At 39.5% G+C, this 26279-nt stretch overlaps 1 protein-coding gene, 1 non-coding gene and 1 pseudogene across 2 annotated transcripts in view; 2 read left to right on the top strand and 1 right to left on the bottom strand.

Moving 5' to 3' along the window:
* Window positions 1-26279, top strand: part of Gpr158 (G protein-coupled receptor 158) — a 503792-nt gene that overhangs the window by 297294 nt on the left and 180219 nt on the right. The window contains exon 5 of the mRNA XM_004641901.3: window positions 1267-1335. Within this exon, the coding sequence (XP_004641958.2) occupies window positions 1267-1335 (69 nt within the window). The remainder of the gene's footprint in view (window positions 1-1266; window positions 1336-26279) is intronic.
* On the bottom strand, window positions 10594-10722 carry LOC111812836. Its single transcript, XR_002818225.1, has one exon.
* LOC105743635 overlaps window positions 14947-26279 on the top strand; it is a 15584-nt pseudogene continuing 4251 nt past the window's right edge.

Genomic DNA, 26279 nt, shown 5'->3' with positions numbered 1-26279 from the left:
GTGGTGCTGGGGGATCGAACCGCGGTCCCTGTGCTTTGCCAAGCTTGTTCCAAGTAGGTGCTTTAGACCACTGAGCCATCTCTCCAGCCCAGTGTTTCTCTTAAACAAGAGCTGGGCTGCATTAGTTGCTGTGTTTTCCAAATATGACCCTTCCAAGCAGACATTGGTCATGAGGAGGTTACCAATGTCCATAAATGCTGTTGTATAGGTCCTCCAGGTTCATGAGGAGCACTAGGCGACATTCCCCCTCAGTGCCACACTATGCACTGGATTCTCTCATTATTATTATTATTATTATTATTATTATTATTATTATTATTTGAGACAGAGTCTTGCTATTGCAGGTCGGTCCACTTTGTGGCCCAGGCTGGTCTTGAACTCACAAGGACCGTCCTGCCTCAGCCTCCAGAGTGCTGGGATCATAGGCATGTGCCACTACGCCCAGCTCAGAGACACTCTATTATTTAATGTGATTCAAATTCACATACTGAAGCTGTACTAATGAGTGTGCAAAATTACTTACATATTTTAGCATGGTGAGAAATGCAGCATAAAGACTCCAAGACCTTATGAATATGCTTGTTTTATCCACAAAAGCTCTTCTGTATTTGTGAAATGGTTTATGTGTAGCATTCAATAGGCAGTTGTTGTTGATGTCCCAGAAATACAGACAAGATCTTCAATGTATGTTAATTTCTTGGATTGAGAGAATCTTCAAGGTAGTATTTTAAGGTGCTCAAACTCTTAAGTGATTCAAAATTTTACAGACTAAGATCTCATCAAGGTCCTGGCTCTAACACAAAGTCTATTATCACTTTTTTTGGGGGGGTGGGGTGGGGGGAAGGGTCTACAGGGTGTTCAGGGTCTCACTATTAGACTGGACTCATCTTGATCCGCCTGTTTACAGCCTCCCAAGAGCTGGGATTATAGGCACACACCACCATGCCCAGACTCAATTGCCATCTCAGCCCACCCTGGGGTCAGGGCCAGCATGGCAGGTGAAGGGATCAAACCCCTGGACCCTGTGCCTGCTTGCAGGCGCTTTAATCCACTAAGCTATTTGGCCAGCCCATAACATCACTCTCATAGCTCAGCTTTGTATACGTCTCAATTGTTCACTCCCTTGAACTCAAGCCATTTGTTATTTATTCCCTTAATTTCTCCTACTGAACATTTTATAATGGTTGAGAAATTTCCACAAGAACATAGATTCTTTTATGCCTAGAAATGTAAGTTGACAATGACATTTTCCATTTTGTCTTTTAGAGCATCAGAGCATCAGGCCTTATCCTGCTGGAAACAATCCTTTTTGGGTCTCTGCTATTGTACTTTCCTGTAAGTAACCCAAATATATGTTTTAAATAATTGCATTTTTGTTTTATTTTGCTTTAGGAATGTTCTATGCATGTGTAAATATACTATATGGCTCACACTCACACACCACATGCCTTACAAAGTCCTCACACCTGCACACACAAGAGCCACACAGAGATTGGAGTCCTATTGCCATCTGTATGACCTTAAGCTGCTTACGGCTTATCACTTCTGTGTGTGTGTGTGTGTGTGTGTGTGTGTGTGTGTGTGTGTGGTACTGAGCATCAAGATGAGAGCTCTGCATTGCTATCTGTTTATCAATAAAATTTTGAAAAAAAAAAAAAACTAGGACTAGAGGTACCATTCGAACAAGCAACTCCTTTTCTGGTGGCTTCCCAGAAGAATGTGAAACTTCACACCACAGTAATATATGTGTACCTATGTCTATACTAGCACACTTGGTAATAGTTAAATGTTGGAAACAACCTAAATGCTTGTCATCTGCAGAATGAATAAAAGGATGTGGTATTTTTATTCAGTCATAAAGAAAGATAAACATGAGACTTACATAGGTCAATGGATCCAACTTGAGACCATATTCATAAGTGAAATAAAGCAGACTTGTGTATTAAAAAAAAAAATGAGAGCTCTGCCGCTGAGCCACACTCCCTACCCTTGCTTACTTTCTTTTCCTTTTTCTGCTTATCATTTCTAAAGCCCAATTTCTGCCTATAAAATAGAATTTATTATACTTTCCTTCCCAATTTTGTGAATAAGATTCTTAATGTGACATATGCATGGTGTATTTGGTATTTCTCCTTTCTCCCTCTTTATCCAAATCAAAACTATGAGACATAGCAACTAATTAAAGCTAGAAAACTCCCTGTGGAAAACCAAGTATGAAGAAAAATACAGAGAATGAAAAATAAATATAATGAAATAAATGTATGCGTGGTACTGTTGCCTTGGTAACCATAAAAGACTAATTATCACACTAGTATCACCATCTGTAATCAGAAAAGTGCTGATCTTACTGATTCAGTTCACCCACCTTGTGCTCAGCAGTTATTATGTACTAAACATAACAACTTGGAATTTTTAGTCCATCAGTAAGAAAAATTTGATTCCTTGTCTCAGGAAGTTTATATTAAAGGAAGATAAGCTGAAAAGCTAAAATTATTGAGAAAATAATTTTGTGGGACACTTAGGAAAGACAACTGACCAAATTTAGGAGAGAAGATGTGGAGATTCGGGGATCTGAAAGATGAGTAGAAATTAGAGAATGTGGGGTTGTCAGGGTACCATAGTCTTTTTCCTCTTACCTCATTTGCTGTTTCACTTCAGCCCTTTTTGTGATTGTTCATCTTCTCCCCAACCTTAATACTTGAGTGCTTTTGACTCCTCACAGTTTTGCTTAGTGTACATTCTCACACCTAACCTCAGAGTTTTAAATACTGCCGTTTATAGGCCAATAGCTGCTGCACTTACCTTTCCAGACCTTTCCCCCAATTCCAACTCACTCCTACTGTCTACCCGATACTTTCACAGATGGCCCAACAGAATTCCCTATTATGTTTCTAGTGAAGAAGCTGATTTTTACATCTAATTTAGTCTCTAAATCTCTGTTGATAGCTGCTCTGTCCTTCCATTTACTCAGATGAGAAGTCTAGAGTCATTCCTGATACCATTCCTTCTCATATAATCATCAGAAAATCTTTCAGAATTGAGCAAGAATCTAGCCAGTTTCCACTATGATTGCTGCCACTACCTTGGATTTAGTAGGATCACTCTTCTGGACTATTATAGATTCTTTTATTAGCCTCTGTTTTTTCATGTTTGCCCCTTAAAATCCACCTATTTTAAGAATATCAGCCAGTTTTAACACCAAAGTTAGACTGACCATGTCACTCCTCTTTGGAAGAAGGTTCCCCATTTTGTTTATAAAGAAAGCTAAAATCCTTACAATGGCTTCTAAAGCCACGTATGATTTGGAGTGTTCCCTCCTTTCTTCGTTGTCTAATCCTCCTCCCTTATTCAATGTGTAGACCAAGTATTCTCAATATTCGATCCTTAAGTTACATTCTCTGTTTCTGTTTAAAATGGCAGTACATTTAGATCTAATCTGTGCTATAGTCTGAATCTGCCCCTCCAAACTTATGCTATGAACTTGATCCTCACTGTAATCATGCTTAATGTAACAGTGCCTCTGGGAAATAGTTTAGGTTTCCACAGCTTCCTCATAAGTGACTTAAAGAAACTATAAAAGAGGTTGGAGAATTTGGTCCCTTTTGCCCTCTATTCTCTGTCACATGAAGATTCACTACGAAAGCCCACAGCATACTCCCAGATGTTAGAACATTGATCTTGGTTTTACTGGCTTTCAGAACTGTGAAAAGTCAATTTATGTTCTTATAAAGTGTCTGATCTCAGGAATTTTGTCATAGCAACCCAAAAAGACTAAAATAATTGACTTTCATTTTTCCATAGGGTCATGCACCTTATTTGCTTTTTATAATTTGGCAATAGAGTTACACATAGCAGTTAATATTAGAAGACAAGCAAGAGTATAAAAACTGAATGTTTATTATGCCTGTATAAATGGCATGTATATATGTAGTATTTAATCTTGTTCATACAACTATGAGGCAGATAGTTAATCATGTCATAGAATCACTTAAAGGGAATAAAAATTCTAGAAAGACATTACTCTTCTGAAAACTAGTATCAATAAACTGAATAGCAACTACTGCCATAGTCCTCCTAAAATTTCTGCTTTCTTATTTGTTTTCTACTCAATCACCAGAGAGGTCTTATAAAACTGTCGAATCTGACCTCTCTCTTCCTGATGACCCTTCAGTATTTGTATAATGAAACTCATCACATGGTTTCAGATGTTAAAGGCAGTGTGCTGCTTTCTTACCACTGTAGCCTCATCTGATACCTTTTTTTCCTCGCTCACTGTTCCTCAGCTATGCTGATTTTCATTCTCAAACAAACATGACTCATCTCGTAAACTGAACACTTGATGCAGCTTCTAAGGAATTAGGTTGTTTATAGAAGTCTAGAAACAATGACCTAGATTTCCATTATTTTAGTGTCTATAATTGCATAATGGGACAATTTTTAATGCATTTTACAGTATGCATAGAGGTTGATTCTTATTACCTATAAGAATGATACTACATATAAGTAATTATATAATGTGTAATTACTTGTTGAAATCAAGTTGTCACACTAAGTAGCTTGGGCCTATAATCTATGCAATTGTAAAGTCTGATAAACAGAAGTACTTCTAAAAAGTTTTAAAACATGGAAACGATTATGAGCTGCTAAATATTCAAGATTATTAAAGATTCTTTCAGGTATGAAAGACAAATATTTATTGGATTTGTACCTTCCATCTCTCAAGTACAGAGATGGAAGAGAATTGGAGTATAGAAGGACATAGGAAAACAATACCTGATAATTTTCATATGCTTGGGAGGAAAAGACCAGGAAACAAGGCTTACCATATTCTACATCTCCAAAACATTAGATTGGCTTATCTTGCTGACTTTATGCTTAATTATACAACTATTTCATCATTTGTAACAAATTCTTTTTGTAACTTCTTGAGACATAAAACATATAACTCTCAATTTTATGTGTGTACCTTGGCTTTTAAGTAAATTAGTGATGTTAAGACAGCAAAGATCAAAATATTTAGTGAAGATTTGTTATTTGTTTGCTTTTTTGTGGTACCAGGGATTGAATTCAGGACCTTAAATTTACCAGACAAACACTTATTCCACTGATCTATCTCCCTGGCAACCAGTGAAGATTTGGATATAGCATAAGATACAGCCAGAGATAGGAGATTAAAATGTAGTATCAAGTCTGAAAAGAAGAGTAATTTCATTTTATATGAGAGATTGGAAATGCTTATTCATTTTTTGTTGTTGTTGTTTGTTTGCTTGTTTTTGAGACAGGGTCTTGCTTCGTAGTTCAGGCTGGCTTTGAACTCAGGCTGACCTCAAGCCCACAGCAAGCCTCCTTTCTGAGCCTCTTGAATGCTGGGATTATAGGCATTCACCACCCTACCTGGCCAGAAAGTGCTATTTTGGTAACTGACAGCAGTCATTGGCTACATGGGAGCATGTTCATGAGCTTAGGCATACAGGTGTGAAGCATTCTTGACATGGGGAAGACTTAGGCATTTGTTCAGGATGCTGTGGCCTCCACGGGAACTGCAGAAAAGAAGTTTGTAACTTTTGGTTGAATTTTGTCCTAAAAAGGGCAGTAGTGAATTAAATATTCAGGTGATTAAATGAACCAAATTCAACTTGAAGATCCCTTATCTGAAATACTTGGGACCTGAAGTGTTTCAGATTTGTAGTTATTTGGAGTTTGGACTATTTGCATAGACTTCACCAGATAAACATTTTCAGTCTGAATTCAAAATCTTAAATATTTTGTAATCTAAAACTAAGTTTCAAAGCATTTTAGTTTGCAGGTTAGAAATGATTACCTTGTATAACCAAAAGGTGTACTCTCTTGATAGTGAAAATGTGACTTATTTTGTAAATATCTTGCCTACTTTCTAAGCCCCTGGAATAGGCTAAAGCAGAATTTTTCTTTTTTTGAAATAGGGTCACATTTGGATTCAGTTTCTTTTCTTTCTTTTTTTATTTTTCTTTATTTATTTTTGTATTTTTTGTATTTTAGGGAAGGGTCAACAGGGTGTTCAGGGTCTGACTCCTAGATCAGACCCTTGTGATCTGCCTGTTTGCAGCCTCCCAAGAGCTGGGATTACAGGTCCATGCCACCACATCCTCTCTCAATTGCTGTTTTAGCACACCCCCAGGGTGGGGCCAGCATAGCAGGCCCTGGGGATTGAACCCCCGGCCCTTGTGCCTGCTTGCAGGTGCTTTAATCTGCTGAGCTATTTGGCCAGCCCTTCCAAAGCAGAATTGCTGATGTAAGTTTTATTTGGTGTTACAGTTCCTTAAAAATCCATACTTGAATAAAGTACAATTATTTTCAGGGCTAGACAACTCCATGGAAGGAAGTTTTGTTCTACTGTGTTATGCAATGAGCTTTTTATTCTTTTTATGCTGCATATTGTTGTTCAGATTTGCAAGAATTAAAGTTATTTTTGCCTTTTCTAAGCAATCTTAGACTACAGACGATTTCATAACAATGCTTATATTGGAAAGTCCAAATTAGAGATTATCATCATTGTGCAGATGAGGACAAACCAAAATCCAACTAAATTTAGCATTGGTATAATTGGCAGCAGAAGGCTGAGGCATTTAAAACATTTTCTTATCAACTCTCCAAAGAGTCACACTTGGAGTCTATATGTTTGTGAGCAAACATTTAGTATTCACAATCACCTACAAAATTCTATGTAATGTGTAAAAGAAAAAGAACTCATATAAAACAACTGAAGTGTGCATTTTTATTGAATTAGAGGGAAAAGACATCTATGACTTAATAAGTCATTATTGGAAATATAAAATCTAGAAGTTGTGCTTTTACTACAGCACCAGTTTCCGTTAATAAAGGAGGCTTTCCCCCCTAACTGTGGTAACTAGTAGGTAGTAGTTACTAATGCGTAGTGAGTGGCTGAACAATTATAGGGTACTTCCTTTCAACTTGTTGAAGTCTCTTAACTCCTCTCTTCACCATGACACTCTCCACAGTGTTCCTGGGATGTGTAAATGGCATCAGATAGGGACCCAGGGAGTCCTGAGTTCTAACCCTGGGCCTCTTCTGCACTGAGCTTCCCAGGAAATGAAAGGAACAGAGGATGAAAGAAGAAAGTAATCTATCAAGTTTTGTTGTAGTGGATGATGGGTCCCCAGACAGGCTGTGTACACCAAGCAAAGAAATGGCCATGGAACAAGGCAGTGAGGAAAATTTAATTCATTAATGGTATGGTTAGTGTGAGTAGGCTTTCCCCAGCAGAAAGGAAAATGGCATGAGCTTTATTTATTTTTATTTTATTTTACTTTATTTTTTAGTAAAGGATCTATAAGGTCTCACAGATTGGACTCATAGTGATCCTCTTGTTTTCAGCCTCCCAAGCGCTGGGATTGCAGGCATGCACCACCACGCCCAGTCTCACTCGCAGTCCACTGAGTTATCTGACTGGTTCTGGCATGAGCTTTAAATGTGTTGAGCTTAGGAACCTAAAACAATGTCATGAATACAGGGTGCCTTATTTGGGTTTTGCAGATCATGGCTAGCAGTGTGATTGACAGAGTGCTGAGTCATGTCAGATGTACATATTGTATGTCTTTTCCCATAATTCACTCCGTTAGAGTTCAGTGTAAGAGTTGCAGTCATATGCATGAAACAGCCATGAGCTCCAAGTGAAGAAAGGTCACTGTAGGCCATGCAGGAGGATCTGGCACAAATGTATCTTATCTCTACCTCCTGGCAGTAGGCCTTCAAATAAGGATTTTGAGTTTTGGCCCTGAGGCACTTCTCAGGTTTAGGTGAGCTGAGTGGAATATTTTAACAGATGCAATTGTACTGTTTGTGTTACTTTACCCCTAAGATACAATGTAAAATTCATATGATCATGAATGGACCATGTTGTTCAGTCATTTGAAGTTTCTAATATCCACCTGTTTTACCTATAAAGATACTAATTTTATGTGTCAACCTAATATAGTGCCAGATTGATTTCAGTATCATGAAATCTAATTCCGTTAAGAGCTCATTTTTCTGGGCCGGTTAGATAGCTCAGTGATCTAAAATGCCTGCTTAGGCAAGCTTAGGCAAGCTCAGGGACTGCCTTCAATCCTTGGTACCACATGCTGTGCCAGCCTCGCCCCCAGGGCAGGCTGAGGTGGCCACCAAAAGAACATGTGTGTGTGTGTGTGTGTGTGTGTGTGTGTGTGTGAGAGAGAGAGAGAGAGAGAGAGAGAGAGAGAGAGAGAGAAATCATGTTTCACACCAATGTATAAAACTAAAAGATGGGTTTAAAAAATTAATGTAGAGAAAGCCCATCTACAGCAGATGCACCATCCAGATGCAGAGGAAAAATGGATGAATATTGTGGCCTTGCATATAGTTTAAAAGCAGAGAAACAAGGAGGAGAGAAGTGATGGAAGGTAGTGAGAACAGGAAAATGAATATAATTAAATATAGCTGAAGCAGCTAAGTGCTTAACCCACTGCAATCATTATCCATGCTGATGCTCAGATTATCCTAGATTTGGCCAGTGAACCCCTTCTAGAAGGCTCCATCATCCTTTTGATTTGATCGTATCATTTTTTGAGCCCCTTCATATTTCCTTATTGCAGTAGAATGTTCTATCTCCTTTCATTTCCTCAACTGTAGAAATAGCCTTTTTTCAAAGAACCCTTCTACTTTCTAAAATGGTAGTAAGTGAACTTTGGACAGATCTACTTCCAGCATCGTTAGCATAGGCTTAAAAAGTTGCTAATTGTATTGAAGGTTCAGTGTTTCAAGCTGATCTAGATTACAATTCACTTGGTGTTCTTCAGATCCATTTAAATTGATACTAGAGTGAATCTGAAGGTGAAATACTGAGTAGCACAAAAACACTGTTGAGAAGACAATAGTATGGGGATGGTAGTTGCACAAGATAGCTTAAGAGTATGGGCATAGGAGACTCACTTCCCCTTACTCTCAGTCCATTTAACCTCTTCCACTTTCTGTCTCTATGACCTATTTCAGGTCCTCACCTATGTGGAAGTAACTTTAGGACACCAAAGTTACTGGAGTCCAGTTACATTTTTCCCTCTTCTCCCAGGACATAATAATATTGGGAAATTCTCTTTCACCTACCAATTAGTCTTTTTTTCACCGGTGAACAGCCGGTGCTCTTTTTGTCTGTCAGCCCTACTTCCCCCCACAGACCTCCATCCTCAAAGAAACCACACTAGGGTGGGCAGCAGATCTCAACCCCAAATATAGAAATCATTTTTATGCTAGCATAGTCTGCCAGATCAGCAACCTGGAAGCCAGCTTGGAAAGGCATCAGTGAGTACCAGTATCTGCTCAAATGTCCCACATGGTGGTTGAGGGTGAGGTCTAATTTACCAGGCTTTCCTCAGGTTTGTTCCTCTCCTCTGTACAGGTCCTAACAAAGGAGGTGGTCTGAGTTGGGTTATTAGAGGCATAGAGTGGGCAAGCTTTGCACACCTGTCAGGTGGTGGCCTCTAGTCCTGGTCCTATGAAAATTCAAGTGACCATTGCCCAGGTGGACCATCTTCCCATATGGAAAGAATCATTCTACAGCTTTTCACTGTCTACCCAGGGAGGGTGCAGTTTGTTTTCTAAATATTTCCAAAGTCTCTTTTTAATTCCTTCTTGTCCTAAGGTCCATTTATCTTCCTAAGGGTTCAAGACGGGTTCCTTAGGATTTGGGAATAAGGGCAGGCAGGGCCTTGAGTGACAGTAAGGCCTCTCTCTGTTTCTGTCAGTCTTGGTCTTGGTCTCAGTCTCTCTGTCTCTCTGTCTCTCTGTCTCTCTGTCTCTGTCTCTCTCTCTCTCTCTCTCTCCCTCCCTCCCTCCCTCCCTCCCTCCCACATACCCTGCCTCCAATGTATTTCATTGTTTTTGTTTTACAGTAAAATAACCAAGTTCAGGAAACAGTTTTAGAAAAAATATTCTTTTAACTATAGAACTCTTTTCAAAATACTGCATGTTCAATCATCCAGAGAACATAGTAGAGGCCAGCATAGGCTGAAACCAGGGCCTGAGCTGACACAGGGGTACTGGCTGTCAGGTCATTGTTCTGAGTGTCGGATCCCTGTTCTGGGTGCCAGGACAGTGTACTGGATATCAGATCTGGCATGGGTGGCAGGGCTGTGTTCTGCATGGCAGGCTGGGCTTCCTGCCCTGTGCCTAACATACCATCTTCTCAGCACCCCCCTCTTGGCTCTTCTCTGCATCTCCTACCTGACCCTGTGTGGAACCCTGTGTCAAGACAAAGCTGTGATGACAGACAACTGCCCATGTGGTGACCCCTTAATTCCTACAGGGAGAAGGGTGGCTTCCTTTGAGATGGGTGGTTTGGGATGCCCTTCCTTCATTGCTCTGCCATCCCTTCCCATAAGTCCTGTCTGTTTGGCCCCTTCTTGTACCATGAACCAGGCCCTGAGGTGCCTGCATAGCAGGTGGAGAGGGGAGCAAACCTTACTTACCACATGTCTGGTGCACATGGCCACGACCTTTGACGGTGCCTGCTGGGGGCAGATTAGGCCAGGGGCTCTACTTAAAGCTTTGGTCTAGCTCAGAACTCCGAGCTCCCAGTCACCACACAGTTGGAGACAGGAAAATGGGTCTGACCACTGGCAGAAGCCCTGACAGTGCTCCTTCAGGGCTGATCTTGGCCTCCAGCACTGCTGAGAAGCAACTGGGTCTCTAGCAGCCCAAGGGGAGGAGACCTCAAGGCTGTCCTTCTTGCCTTTTTACAGCCTTTTCCTGTATACATGTCTCTTTGGTGTCCCTTACAGTGAAAGGCAGTGACCTGTCTGGGAAGATAGACTATCCAGTTTTACTAGTAAACCTGCTAGTAAAGGAAAAGGGAGTGGGACACTGTGGGACCATCAAATGCTTATGATTAAACATTTGACTTTCAAATTGACATGTCAAAGAAGGTGTGAAGAAGCTCTGACCTGGGGTCCCTTGGACCCCATTATGACTATAGCTTTAAGGGAGCGCTTTTTAGAGAAGAAAAGTAAAGCAAAGTAAGGCACTTTTATATCCATAAATAATGAATTAATTGTAATGTCTAGGGTCACCAGGGGTTCCTCATAGGAGATGAAGATGTCCATGGACAGAGACAGCACAGACTGCATCCAGCTCATTCATTCCTTTTCATCAGCGCATGGGTGTAAGGGCTCTGCTGGCCTAGCTCCTTTGTGGGAGTGGGAGTGGTCAGTCTTTCAGTGCCATGAGCCAGGCACATCAGCTGTCTGATACATGGAGCAGGGGCCTGGCTGTGACTTGGTATAGTTGAGGGTTCAGTATCTCATTTTCTTGTATTTTAACCAGGGACTTTATCTGATTGGCCTTGGTTTCCTTTGGACAATATAGGTGTGTGTGGTGGATTGACAACTGGTGGTCAGCTTGTAACACTGAGCTACACTGAACCAGGGTGGTACTTACTGCTGCCAGTGACATAAAATGAAGAACTGGAGAAGAGAAGCTGTTATGAAGCTGTCAGGAAGCTGTTAGTTCTCCTGACAGAACTTGTCATGCTGGCTTTCCTGATGAACTGGGCTGTTCTCATCAGAGGACTTTGTTGACACTGAGAATGCCTACAGTTCACTTTGGGGGAACTCTGGTCCTTACTTTGAACATTGCTTTCTGGTTCCAGAGATGATACACTATTCAATCTCTTTGAGAAGCTTGTCATGCCAGCCTTCCTGATATAGACTCAGCTGTTCTCACTGTCACTGAGGATGGCTGTGGTGCCTTTCAGGGGAATGCTGGTGGTAACCTTGAGTGTTGCTTCCTGGCTCCAGTGCAGATCCCTCAGCCTGCAGGTATAGATCCTGCATTGTACCGAAACAGATTTTCTAGCTTCCACCACTGCCCTTTAGGCCTTCCCAGCACAGATGTGTGAATCAGGCCTGCACAAGACATTGTTCTGGGATCTAGGTCTCCAGTTGGATTCATGGGGGCATTGTTATGGGCTGTAGATCTTCAGCTGGACTCATGCAGGACATTACCAGGGATCCAGGCCCTCAGCTGGATTCTTTGGTCTTTAGTGTATGGACAGATTTCCTGCACTCTTTTTGTATATAGCTCTTTGGGTGACTATTATAATTCTATAAATTATGTGTCCTGTATTATTCCCCTTGCCAATCCCCAGTAACAACAGTATGCTTAAAATATTGCCAGTTGTAACAGCCATAATTTCAGCCTTTTTTGCCCTCTGCCTTTCTCCTTGTATTCTTATGTAGATCCTGATGGTTGAACACAGGAAAGGCCCTGTCCAGCAGGTGGGTCACAGGGGTGTGGAGGCTCATCTGCAAGCCTATCAGGGTCTTCTGAAAACTTGCCTAACTACTCAGCATTGTTGGGTATCTGCTACTGATAAAGGAACCTCGGCTTGAGTAGTTCCCTCTACTCCTGGAACTTCTTTTAGGATTAGGACTAACTTTGGGATGGAAAACTAAGGAACTCTACTCTTACTATGTCTTACGGGGCTAAAGTCTATTTAAGGAGTACAGTATATGAGGGGACTGATATGTTAGTGTGAGCATTATGAGAACACATTCAAAGAGAACTCCCAGTGTGATGGCTTTCATTGAACAGGTGGGAGAGACTCATATTCCTGTGAGACATCTGATGACAGGGACATCAGTGATATCAATTTCCTATTCCCGGGAAACTTCCTTAAGTACCATAGCTCTTGGGCCTTTATAGAGATAAAAAGCTGTAAAAGCCTGAATATAAGAGATTTCACACCATTTTCCTTGACTTTTGCAGAAAAGATCTAAATGAAGAATAGTATAATTTAGACTACCGCTTTGTGCCCATCTGTCACCATTTCCTAGTTATTACTGGACCCAAACAGTGCTGAGATGGAAGGTAGGTTGTTGAAGACAAGGGTAGCGCCCCCTTCCACAGGACTCCAGCTAGCTTCCTTTATAGAGCTTATGTCTCTCAGAGGAGATCCTTAGATTGTCCTCTGTGAGACTCAGTTGTACCAGCAGATGCCTCTGGCCAAATGAGCAGCACCAGAGTTTTTGTTTCCCCCTTAGAATTCTCCATACACTTGGAGCTCACTGACTCCTTCAGGATCAAATTGTTTCCACTTTTTAAAGCTGAAGACTAATAGCGATGTGGCTGAGATCTGCAGGATGTTTTCCATGGCACATCATAGGGCCTATGAAGAGACAAGCTAGGTCTTGTGTCTCCTCTGAAGAACGCAGATCCACTGAATTTCCAGAGCATCTCTCAGGAGGCTCATCTGTGTTGCCAGGTATCTCTGGCAACGCATGTGGCTCTTATGCCTTACCTTAGGCCTTGCCATAACTTGCAGCCCCCATGCTGTTGAGAAACAGCATTACTCCCATTTATCCTGACAATAAAAGCTTGATAATTACTTTAAGGCAACAGAGATAGAATCTTCTTTTTTAGCATTTCAGAGAAAAAATACCTTAAAAGTTATCAATACACGACAGGGCCTGTTTTCCGTTGGCTCCAGCCTTGTGTCGCACGCTCACAGCCAGTTGATTTGACCTTCACTGGCAGCGCGCTTTGCTCTGTGTAGGCTCTCAGGCACGTGTTTCTAAATTAACTGAATTTATGTGAGAAGAAACAGAAGAGGGACTTTAACCTGATTTAGAAGATAACAAAGGAGGTACCACATGTTTCCTGAAAGTGGAAGTTTTAGCCCTTATAAAATATTTTGTAGGGTGAGATATCCTCATGTCCATGATGTCAGCTTAAAAAGAAAATGGCACAGAAACATGGCCAGTTACACGGCTGACCCCCAGGATGAACCAAAATGGCTGTCACATATGGTAGAAATGTGGGCTGGGATGGCTCCCTGAGGTCTTAATAAACAAGGCCCTTCCCTTTGGATATTTCCTTCCCATTTACAGTATCTATTGTACATTTCTGGTTTATTACTCTTTCAGACTCTTACACTAGGGGGACAGGACAATGTTTACACATGTGGGTCTGCTTTATTTCACTTATGAGTATGGTCTCTAGTTGCATCCTTAAAAGCCTTGAGCTTATTTTTTATGGCTGAGTAATACTCCATTGTATAAAAATGCCACATCTTTTTTTATCCATTCCTCATTTAATGGGAATTTGGTTGTTTCCAAGATTTAGCTATGAGACATTGTGCTGCTACAAACATGTTTGCACATATAGGGAAGGGAGAAATAAAAAAAGAAAGAAGGGCGAAAACATCAAAAGGATAGCTTGGATAATTGTACTGCTGATTTTTTTTTTTTTTATTGAAAGGAACGGTTAATGCTTAAATTATTTTTTCCTTTACTTTTTTTGGACAAATTTTGCATGCTTGTATCTGGTAATATGAACAACTAATTGGAAGACAGCAATATGCAGAATAAAAAATACATGAAATAAAATCATGCTGGTAACCAAAAAGAAAAAAAAAAGGCTCTGAGGAGGAGATACACTAATGATACCAAAGGTAAAGGCTTATCTAGGGAAAAGCATACGTGAGACTTGAAGCCCAGCACTGTGTAGGTGAGGATAGGTGGCTACTCAGAAGAGACCTTTATTTTTATGACTAAGAAAGCTGGAAAAAATATAAGGGAGAACAAAAACATGGGGTCAAAGTTGCATCCTCAATTCTAGGTCATACACACATGTAACTCGCATGTTTTGTGGAATTTCTTGCCATGGGCAGAACCTAATATGCTCTATTCTGCAAGTTGGCATGGGCAGATGCCCTGACAGCACCCAATCAACTTGGATTCATATTGAATGGCCACTATCAACTGGAAAAACAGAGGGTCATTTTTAGTAAGGAGCACAGGGAGGGAGGGCACCCCAAGACAATGTAGGAAATTTTGAGAAGTTGCTTATCTGTAAAAGAAGTCAAAATCTAACTTTTTAAACTTATCTTGCTTATCTGTAAAAGAAGTCAAAATCTCAGCAGTACTGGTAACACTCAGTATGGGGTAAGTTTTCCCTTGGAAATTCCACTTGTTGGGTTTAGAGGAAGTAGGGCTGCCTTCCGTTGAGTCTCACAGTGACAGAGCAGGGTTTGGAGCTCCATACTAAACTCTCTGTGGGATCCATGTGGAGTCAGGGTCAGTGAGATGAATCAAGCATTCAGTCCTATCTAGCTGTTGTATAAAGAGGTGATCCCCAGGAGGCAACTCTATGGGAAAGATACCGGAATTGATCACATTTTGGAAATGTGAAAATGTAAGAAAAGGGAAGCTCTATGAATGTCACTGGGGCCTCCATCTGGTATAATATTAAATCTATATTTACTATGCATACTGAAGCTACATAAACTCATTGGAATTTGCTATGTGCTATTGTTGTATAGATGTGCATCTTGGTCCCCACTTCCTTTCATTGTTGCTGTTTTTGGTGTACATCTAGGGGTAGAATTGCTGGATCATGGAGTGTCTTAGTTACTTTTCTCTTGCTGCTAAGACAAAATACCTGATGTTCAGAATTAACGATGGAAAGATTTATTTTTCTCACAGTTTGTGGGAGTTGCAGTCCACATTCAGCTGGCTCTAAGGGAGAGTGGCCTATGGCAGAGGGACAAACATTCCATGGCTGTGAAAGACAGCAAAAGCAATAAGAGCAAAAAGGGAGGAGCAGCCGAGAGCCAGCCTCTTTCCATCCTTTGCATTGTATGCAGGCAACTCTCTGGTGGGTATGAGTGAGTGTAGCACTCACATCCTTAATCTCAGCATTGGACCATGAATCAATCAAAAACTCTAGAAGCCTTCCCCATGACTGCAGAGGCTTTGGGGGACGTCTAGACACACACCATAACATGGGATAACTCAGCTTAACTTTTAAAGGCACTGTCACTCTTTTAAAGTCACTGTTGTCCAAGGCAGCTGCACCATTCAAGGTTCTCAACAGCCATGCAATGAGTTCCACTGTCTTCATATCCTAAATAGTATTTGTAATTTTCCACTTAGCAGATAGACATCTACATGAGTGTGAACTGTGGTTCTGAAATTTCTGTGTTTTGATTGTTGATTGGTGTAGGCCTGCAAGGTTCTATTCGATGAAGAATCCCATGGATGGCTGCAGGAGGAGGCTGGTGAGCCTGAGCAGTGCTTCATTTTAAATCACATGAAGCCCCAGATTTTCTTGTTTTCTTATAATCTGATTCTTTGCCTTCCTCCTTCACCATGCTTTAGCTGTCTTCTTTGCTTATGTATCTCTCAGGTACATCAACAAGATGGTATGTCTCCAAATCACTTGTCAAACTGGGATGATACTGTGCTTTTATAGGAAAATCCCTTAACTCTCTTTTGATTTTGCATCTCTAAAATTCAGTGAACAGAAGTTTGTCATTTCACAGCTGGAACAGTGCTTCCTACTGAGCACTTGAAATAGAATGTAATAGCTCTAAGTGTTTCCCTTCCATTTGGTATAACTGTAACTTAGCTCTTGGGTTTTTTATTTTTATTTTTATTTTTTTCCTTAGTAACCTTAGTTATTTGTAGAGTTCAGTATATGCTTGTCATGGCAATATCACCTAAATTAAATCTCCATATTTCAGACATACATGTATATCTGTCTATCCAAAATCTTTCCTTGGAGTCCAGCAGGTATTATAGACTTCATACATCCCAAATTTAACCTCTATTCCCACTACCAGCATCAAATCTGATCTATCAACAATTTATCCATTTCTAGTTGATAGCATTTCATCCTAATTCCTTAGATCATGATGACCTTGGAATCATCCTTAACTTTTTCTATCTTCCATGTCCAATGTCCAATTCATCAGGTAATCCTGATCATTCCATCTTCCAGATACATCCAGAACCTTACTATTCCGTGGCACCGTTCTCACTCTGGTCTGAGTTACCATCACTGAAAATAAGATTGTTACAATGACCTAAGTGGTCTCCCTGTTTTTACCTCTTGGCTTTTAAAGCCTGTTCTCAAGACACCATGTAGACATCTCTAAAACCAAAGTAAGGTTGTGTCATGCTTGCTTAGAACCTTGCAAGGTTCCATATTTCATTTAAAACAAAACCTACATATGTAAAAGTCCTGTATGATCTGCCTCCCTCTTCACTGTTATCAAACAGAACAAGCACACTTTCACCATAAAGCCCTTGCACCGGCCACTATCTTTGCCTAGAAATCACTTCTCATATCATTTCCTCATCACTCTCATGTCTTTATTGAAATATCATAGAAAGTCCAATTTGATGAGTCCAACCTTGCTCTACCCCTTGATTTGAGGGAGGGATTATTTTGGACCATATACAAAATATGTAACATAGTTAATGCATATGAATAACAAAACTTCCACTATATTTTTATACTCTTTATTATAACATTTTAAAAGAGAATGTCAGCCATGGGTTGGACAAGAGCTTTCTTTACTTCTCTTATTTCAACACCACCCCACTCTGTTCAACTCACTCTGCCATGATATGGGTGGCCTTCCTCTTTCTGGAGGGTGCTTAGCTCCAATCCACTTTGTGGCCATGTGTGTGCTGCTGCTTCTTCCTTTACCCAAACACCTCCATAACTATCAGGAGACATGGGAGATAGAAGGAAGTCAAGGACAACTCCAAGGTTTTTTTTTTTTATCTCATCTTTAATTTTTGTTCAATTGCCAATTTTTTGATTAAAGGAAGTTAGGTAATTCATTATGTTGGAATACACAGAGGTTCATCTAAAATTTGGGACAATGAAGTGAGAAATATCTACCACAATTGCAGAGAATTCCTAAAGGGACCAAACAGAAACAGATCCACCGATGAAGTAGAGGCAGCAATGTCACAATTTGGCAGTAGACTAAGAGTACCACAAATGATCCTGAGATGACCTTCAAAGGGGGAGATGCTGGCTCTGGCACTGATAGGGAGTGTCAGATGATTTAGGCTGAAAGATAAGAAACAGTTCTCTGCATAAATGTGATAGTTATAATGTTTTTAAAAAAATCCTGAAAAGCGAAAAGTATCAATTCATTTCCCTTGTGATAGTTTTTAGGTTAATATCTTTGCTCATGGGCAAAACATGGCAAATACTCAGTCTCTTATTCACTGGTTCAGATCTTTCCATGACAAAAGTGTGCCTTGAATTTACTTATGCAGGTCCAAGACACATACATGATTATCCTTTTCTGAAGTCTGTTATGTTTAGTTGATAAAAATCTAACAAATTTAGATTTCAAGATTCCAGGAGAATATCTTATCTAGAAAATTGTAACAGTCTCTGGGAAATATTCTCCCAATTTTCACACATTCATATGAGCAGACTATGCATACTGTAATCTCCAGGTTTATCTTGTAGCCTTATATGTAAATAGTATGACAAAAGAAGGTCTGAAACATTTGGAAATATTTGAGAGAGAATTTAAAAATAGCATTGATTTTAAAAGAGTGGTTAGAGGTTGACATAGACTCTGAAAAATGGTTTTTAAGTCAGTGACATTGAGAAAAATTACAAATCATTGCAGAATACTTAAGGATGTATTTTAAATGATTGCTGATATGAATATTACATTATCAGTCAAGCAAATCATACCTTAAGTGTTGCAGCTGCATAGTATCTCTGAAGAGTCAGTTTGAAAAGACAGTTATATTATTTAAAGAAAATTGCAAAAAAAGACAAAAGTCAAATGTAAAGTCAAAATACATGTAAATTTATGATTAAAACCTGACCTCAAAAGATCCAGCCATGTAAAATTATAACTAAGAGGAGCATTTCACATAGCACTGTATTGTCTGAAAGAGAAAGTCAGTGTGACTCTTAAGATAAAGATCAGAGTTATTTTCAAGATTATAGCAAAAAGTTTCTCAATTTATAAAGTATTTTAGTATGTATTTATTTATTTAAAATGTTGATTCTTGGTTGTTATTTCTTAATGGAAATCTGTAATAGAAGAGAAATAGGTTGTATTTTGTGAAAATAATCACTATTGTTGGGTTATTAGAAATATTTGATATAAATTGCCTAAAGGAGATGCGACATATGATTTGATGTGTATAGTCTGTGTGATCTGTCTGTTCTTTACTATCCAAATTATGATTTACTTTCATAGCGGTTATTCATAGTATAAGATGTAGACATGATATATTAATTATTGAAACTGTCCTACTAATCAGTTTTGAAACTGTTTCATTGCTATTTGTTTCTCAATAAAAGTAATAAAAAATTAAATTATACACATTAAAAAATTTTAAAAATTATCATTTATTTTCAATGCTGTCTCTAGGCTTTGGGGATTGGTATGACCAGAATGTCTCTGACTACCTTAAGGTCGTACTAAAATCCCTACTCCCAAGATGCTATTAGGAGGTGGAGCCTTGGTTGGATGATTAAGTCATGAGGGCAACATCCTCCTGAGGGTGACCCCTAAAAGACCACTCATCAATTCCACCACTCATGTTTAGGCTGAGAAGCTCACTTATGATTAAGAGGCTCTCACCAGATAGTGAATCTGCTGATGCCTTGATCACAGATACCCAACCTTTGTAACTGTGAGAAATACATTTGTTTAGTGAATTTTGACTTTTTAATTTATAAGCCACCCAATTTACCTGACCTTGTTATAACAACCTGAACAGTCTAAAATGGAGATTATATGAATACACTGAATTCAAATACCGAATGATATCCTAACCTGTACCTACATCCAATTTAACTCTCACTATCTTTGTCCTTCATACTTTTATTCCTACTACCAAGAATTGCTCTTCCTCATGCTTACAGAAATGTGGAAGAACACATTTGTCCTGCCAGGTGGTCTCGTCCACTTCCAAATTTAAATTTAAATGTACCTTGGCCAGCATCCACCAGAGGAGTGTAGCCAGAGGCTCATGCATGGCATGGATTCTCCCAAAACAGTTGTACACTTCACCTTTTGGCACAGTACAACATCTCTTTAGATGCCATAGAATGAAAAATGCTTGAGAAAGTAAAAGAGGTAGAGTTGATTTACTTTTATTTGGGGAGTCAGAGTGAATAATAACATTTAAAGGACTCTGAAATGAACTCATGTAAACCCAACATTTCCCCATCTGGTATAATTTTATACCTCTTTATGCATAAAACTATTGCAATATTTATAATTAATAATATAAACTCCAAAATGTTTGCCTTAAAGAATATACACTAAGAATCCTAGCATGTTGCAGATGTGTGATTTTATCTAAAGTAGAATATTTGTGTGTGTGTGTGTGTGTGTGTGTGTGTGTAATACAAACTTATGAAGTAAATTATAAGAAGGCAAGAAGCTTTAAAGACAAAATTCACAATTATGGCTTTTGGTGAGAGTAAAGGAAAAGAAGAGCAAAGAGGGGAGATGGCTCAATGGAGTAAATGTTTCCCTGGCAAGCACAAAGGCCTGAGTTCAATCTCTGGTTCCAAAAAAAAAAAAAGAAAAAAAAAAGAGAGAGAGAGAGAAAGAGGAGCCGGCCAAATAACTCAGTGGATTAAAGCGCCTACAAAATGAAAAAAAAGGGGTGTAAGACATATGTCCACTCTCATTCCTTTTAAATGTTGTGCTGGATCTCTAAATGAAGAAAAACATTCTGGAACCATGAATGAGAGAAAAAGAAGAAAGCCAATAGAAACAAATTAAAGATATATAGATTGCAAAGGGAAATATAATGATCTTATTACACACAGATGACATTATAATACATGTAAAATATCCAAAAGAACTTAAATGTATAGAAACACAAATGGCCCAAAATAGCCAACAACTATTTAGAAGAATAACAAGGTGGAAGGATGTGCTCAATTGGATATCCAACTACCATAAAACCACAGTGACTAAAAAACTTGTATTAATGCATGGGTAGTTGAATGACTCAATGGAGCAAAGACATCTACAAACAGACTAACGATTGATACATTGTCTCAACTTGAGAAGTTTAGAAGTTTAACTCAGCAAGAGTCAGAGGCCTTACTTTGTAAATGTCTTCATCCTTGTCATAGGAGGTCATGGAGGTGGTGTGAGTGCTACACCTACCCTGGGAGAAGCTAGCCTGCTTACAATATAAGGGAGGAACAGAGGTTTGTTCTCCCCCTCTTTCTGTTCTTGTTGCTTTTTCTGTCTTCTGCCGCCTTGAACTGCTGCCCTGTGCCATGCCACTCTACTTTGGAGACAGCTGATTATGAACTGAAACTTCTATAATTGTGAGCTAAATAAACCTTTCCTTCCTTAAACAGAAAGAAAGAAAGAAAGAAAGAAAGAAGAAAGAAAGAAAGAAAGAAAGAAAGAAAGAAAGAAAGAAAGAGCCTACAAGGGCCCCAGGGAGATAGCTCAGTAGAATAAAAAAAAAAAAAAAAAAAAAAAAAAAAAAAAGCACCTGCAAGCAAGCTCAGGGGCTGGGAGATCAAACCCTGGGCCTGCTGTGCTGGCCCCGCCCCCGGGACATGCTGAGATGGCAATTGAGACTGGGCTTAGTGGTGTGCACCTGTAATCCAGCTCTTGGGAGCCTGTAAACAGAAGGATCATTACGAGTCTGATCTCTGAACACACTGTAGACTGTTCCCTAAAAAAAAAAAAAAAAAGAAAGAAACAGGTTTTTTAGCTGATGATAATATTTCTATTATCATACTGTGTGTTAGGTAAAAGGTAATTTATTGTATCACAATTGGTCTAGCAGTTGAAGTACTGTGATGCCCCGCTGACTGGATGCCTAAAAGGTGAAAGAATGTAGCAAGGGAAACCACTGGTATGCTAGGGTAGAAGAGCCACTGAGTCTCAGAAGGAGGGGGCAGCCAGTTCCTGTAGACATTGCTGATTAGTCTCTAGAGGGTTGGGAGGGGGGTGAGAATTGTCACTGAATTTGACAGTGTTGAGGTGATCCAGGTAAGAGCAGTTTAAAGTGGTCGTGAGTTCAGAATCTCCCTGGGATTGCTAAGAGGGACTGGAAATGAGGAGAAACAGCAAGGAAAAACAATTCTTTCCAAAAATTTTACAGTAAAGGGAAGAAGAGAATAGAGGGACTGAGGAAGTTGTAGATATGAAAGATTGTTTAAAAGGTGAGAGAAATTATAGCATTTTGTATGATTAGGAAATCACCTCATGCAGAAGGTGAATTGTATTACAGGAAAAAAATAATTTTGTGCTAGGGAAGCCTGTAAATACTCAAAAGCACATAGCATCTAGTTAATGAGGGAAGGTGAGTTTAGGCCAGAAAACAGTTCCTTTATTATAACAGCAATGAAGAAAACACAAAAACATCTTCAGAAATATAAGATGAAAACCTGAGACTAGAGAAAACAGTTTCTGCTACGGCTCTTGAGAGGGGCCAATACTAGCCTTCTGTGTCTGTCCTGGACCACTGTGGGCCGATCTGTGGGTGCCTCCTCTGGAGTACCCTAGGCACTCAGTCAATCATCTGTGAGAGCTCCCCAGGAACTGGCGGGCTGCAGCCTTGTCACAGACGCTCCAGAGGGCCCCGGGGACTGACGAGGCTCCAAGTCCAGCCCATGCATGGGAAGCAAGTTAAGGATTAATATGAAGCTCAGAAGCAGATAGTGCCAGACAACGAGCGGTACTTGGTACACATTTGGTTAGCGCGGCAGCATTTCCTTCTCCCGCTGCTGCTGAGAGGGCACAAATTAGTCTAATACAGTATGAAATGGAATACACTGAAGATATTAGGTAGTAAATGAGGGTCCCAGAAAAATTAAAAGTCACACCACCAAATGCTAACCTGGAACAAGGACTCCAAGAAGGAGTTCCAAATGCTAGTGTGATAACTCAAGTTCCAGAAAGGATTATTGTAGTAGGAAATAGTAATGTTTTATTTTCAAGACCAGCAGATCTTGACCTTATTCAGATGACTCCTTTAAAACCTCTGGCGAGGTGAGTGTGTGGGAGAACTTCCTGGGCAGGACCTGCTGGTCCCAGCCCAGGTGCAGCATGGTTGAGACCCTCTTCCACCCCCTTGGGTCAACCAAACCACTCCGCAGTACCCCCCCCACCCTGCCATACAACCCACCCCGCCAGCCCAGTGAGAATTTCTGCCACATTCTGGGGACCCCCAAATCCAGCCCTGTCCCAGGCCTGGTAGGCATGTGAGAGAGCATCCTCTAACTGCTACCCCACATAGTCCCCTCCAGACTCAGCTCAGGCCTGGACTATAGGCCTGGGGTGAAACCCTACAGCTGCAGAGAGAGTAGGGGACAAAGTCACCCAGCTAGTCCAGGAGCAGAACATCTTGCCAGAGGGGCACAACAGGATCACTCCCAAGGGTGGCAGCAGAAAGGAGCTGAGCACAGCAGCCAGACCTAAGCCAAGCACAGCAGGATAAATCCAAACTTTGTAGATCTGCACCTGAATTTCAGTAGGTGCTAAGGTTATAACTGCACCAAAGCCCTACAAGAAAGGTCAAAAGACAGTGCTACACAAAATGACAACAAGAAGGAGCAAAATGCAATCTCATACCCCAAGCCCACCCATAAAAAGTGCAGAGGACACTACCACAGAACAAATTGGGAATCACACAGCTGAAATCAATGAATCAACAACTTCTGAAATAAACAACTACAGAAAGGTATAGAGGAACTCAGATTGGAAATGAAAAAAGAAATCCCTGAATTAATAACATCTGCAGTAAAGAATCAAATGCAGAAACATATGGAGGAAACCAAGTGTGCACCCAGAACAAGTGCAGAGGACACTAGCTCAGCTGAAATGTAGGAATTTATAGCATTGATAGTAAATAAGCAACAGCAGAAAGTTATAGAGGAACTCAGAGAGGAATTCTTTTCTGAAATAAAAAAAGAATTCTCTGAACTCATAGCATCTGAAGTAAAGAATCAACTACAGAAACATAGGAGAAAACTCAATCTGAAGAAAACACTGCAGTAAAAGAATTAATAACAGCTTCTAAAGAAGACATTGATAAAAAATAGAGGAGATTAGAAAAATGATAGCTTCCTTGAATGAGGAATACAGGAAAGAAATAGATCACATGAAGCAGAGACAAAGAGATATAGAGGAATTTAAAATCTCAATCACAAGCTTGCAAAACCATTTAAGTGGAAGTGAAGACAGAGTTTCAGATGTTGAAGGCGCTGGTGCAGCTAGTGAAAAGGTAAGAAAAGAAAACTAGGATACAGCAAAATATAATTCATCACTTGCAAGATGATGCAAAGTTCAACAATGTGAGACTAATAGGAATCAATAAGAAAGAAGGGGTCAATACAAATGACATTAAAAAAATATGGACAGAAGTAGTAGCAGAAAACTTCCCAAATATGAGGAAACAATCTGATGTTCAGGTAACCAAAGCATACAGAACACCAAGTAACCTCACCCAATTAAAAACACACCAAGACATATAATAGTCAACATCCCAGAAATTCATCACAAGAATAATCTACTGAAAGCCGCTAGAGAAAAGAAGCAGATCACATTCAAAGGAAAACCCATCAGAATTACGGCCGACTTCTTTTCACAAGCCATGAAGGAAAAAAGAGCATGGAGCCTAGTACTTTAAGGCCTCAATGAAAACAAATTCCAGCCCAGACTACTATACCCTGCAAAACTTTCAAGTTTGGTGGAGAAGTGAAATACGTCCATGACAAAGAACAACTAAAGAATTTCATGAAGACAAACCAATACTACAGAGGCTACTAAAAGATGTTCTAGAGAGGGACCAAAATGATCAGAATGTCAAGAAAGAGATCAGATGCAACTAACTAAATACGGCAAACAATTAAACACAGGAGAAAAAAGAGTAAATGGCAACAGGTAAATAACATGTCAGTTGTAAGTCAATATATCTCAATTATGACCATCAATGTTAATGGACTCAATTAGCAATTAAGAGAAATAGACTGGCACAGTGGATTAGGAAACAAAATCCAACAATATGCTGTATACAAGAAACACATTTAACTCATAAAGACATTCATAGGTTGAAAGTCAAAGGATGGAACACAATACTACATACTGTAGCACCTCAAAAAAAGCAGGGGTAGCAATCCTATTCTCAGACAGTCTCAACTTCAAGAATGATCAAGTGAAATAAAGAAGACCACTATATACTGGTTAGTGAAAAAGTTCAAGAGGAAGAGGTAACACTCATAAATATGTATGCACCAAACACAGGAGCACCCCGCCATATAAAGCAAATCTTAATGGACATGAAAAATCTAATATCCAATATCACAATCTTAACAAGAGAACTTAACACCCCCTTATCCCAAAAAGATAGGTCAACCAGACAAAAACTTAGCAAAGAAATAACAGAACTGAATTAGAGCTTGAAACAAATGGACTTGGTGGACATATAGAGAGTGTTCCACCCAAACACAGCTGAATACACATTTTTCTCAGCTGCACATAGGTCATTTTCTAAAATAGACCACATACTCGTCCATAGGTCATGCTTAAGTATATGTAAGAAAGCAGAAATTATCCCATACATATTATCTGACCACAGTGCAATGAAACTGGAAATAAATGACAAAAGAAACCAGAAAAAAACCCCTAAATACATGTAAATTAAACGACACCCTATTCAGCAACCAATGGGTCACAGATGAAATAAGAAATTCAATAATATCTACAATTCAATGGAAATTTAAGCACAACTTTTTGGAATTTATGGGATATGATGAAAGCAGTTCTCAGAGGGAAATTCATAGCTGTGAACTCACCATCAGGAAAACAGAAAAGGAACACATAAACACCCTAATGCTGCACCTTCAAAAACTAGAAATGGAAGAGCAAACCAAATCCAGAGCCCAAAGATGGGAAGAAATCATAAAGATTAGAGCAGAAATTATTTCAATTGAGAAGAAGAAATCAGTTCAAAAATTAACAAAAGAAAAAGCTGATTCTTTGAAAGATTAAATAAAACCGATAAGCCCCTAGGTTACCTCATCAAAAAGACAAAAGAAAAAAATCAAATACAAGCAATAACGAATGAAAAGAAAAAAATCAAATACAAGCAATAACGAATGTAATTACTGCAGACCCAGTGAAAATTCAGAAGATTATCAGTAGCGACTTTGAGAATCTTTACTCTCACAGAACAGAAGATACAGAAGAAATGGACAGATTCCTAGAAAGGTACAAATTACCAAAGCTGAATCAACAAGATATTACCACTCTCAGTAGCCCAATAACAGCCAATGAAATATGAGAGGTAATAAAAAACCTACCGTCAAAGAAAAGTCCAGGTCCGGATGGATTTACAGCTGAATTCTACAAGAAATTTACAGAAGATGTAGTCTCTATACTCCACAAACTCTTCAAAGAAATGGAAAAGGAAGCAATCCTCCCAAAATCATTCCTGGAAGCAAGTATTATA

Source organism: Octodon degus, unplaced genomic scaffold (genome assembly GCF_000260255.1).
Source record: "Octodon degus isolate 3935 unplaced genomic scaffold, OctDeg1.0 scaffold00145, whole genome shotgun sequence".
In the NCBI taxonomy this organism is placed as follows: Eukaryota; Metazoa; Chordata; class Mammalia; order Rodentia; family Octodontidae; genus Octodon; species Octodon degus.
The sequence above is the reverse complement of the archived record's forward strand: the minus strand, read 5'-3'. Positions and strand labels throughout refer to the sequence as shown.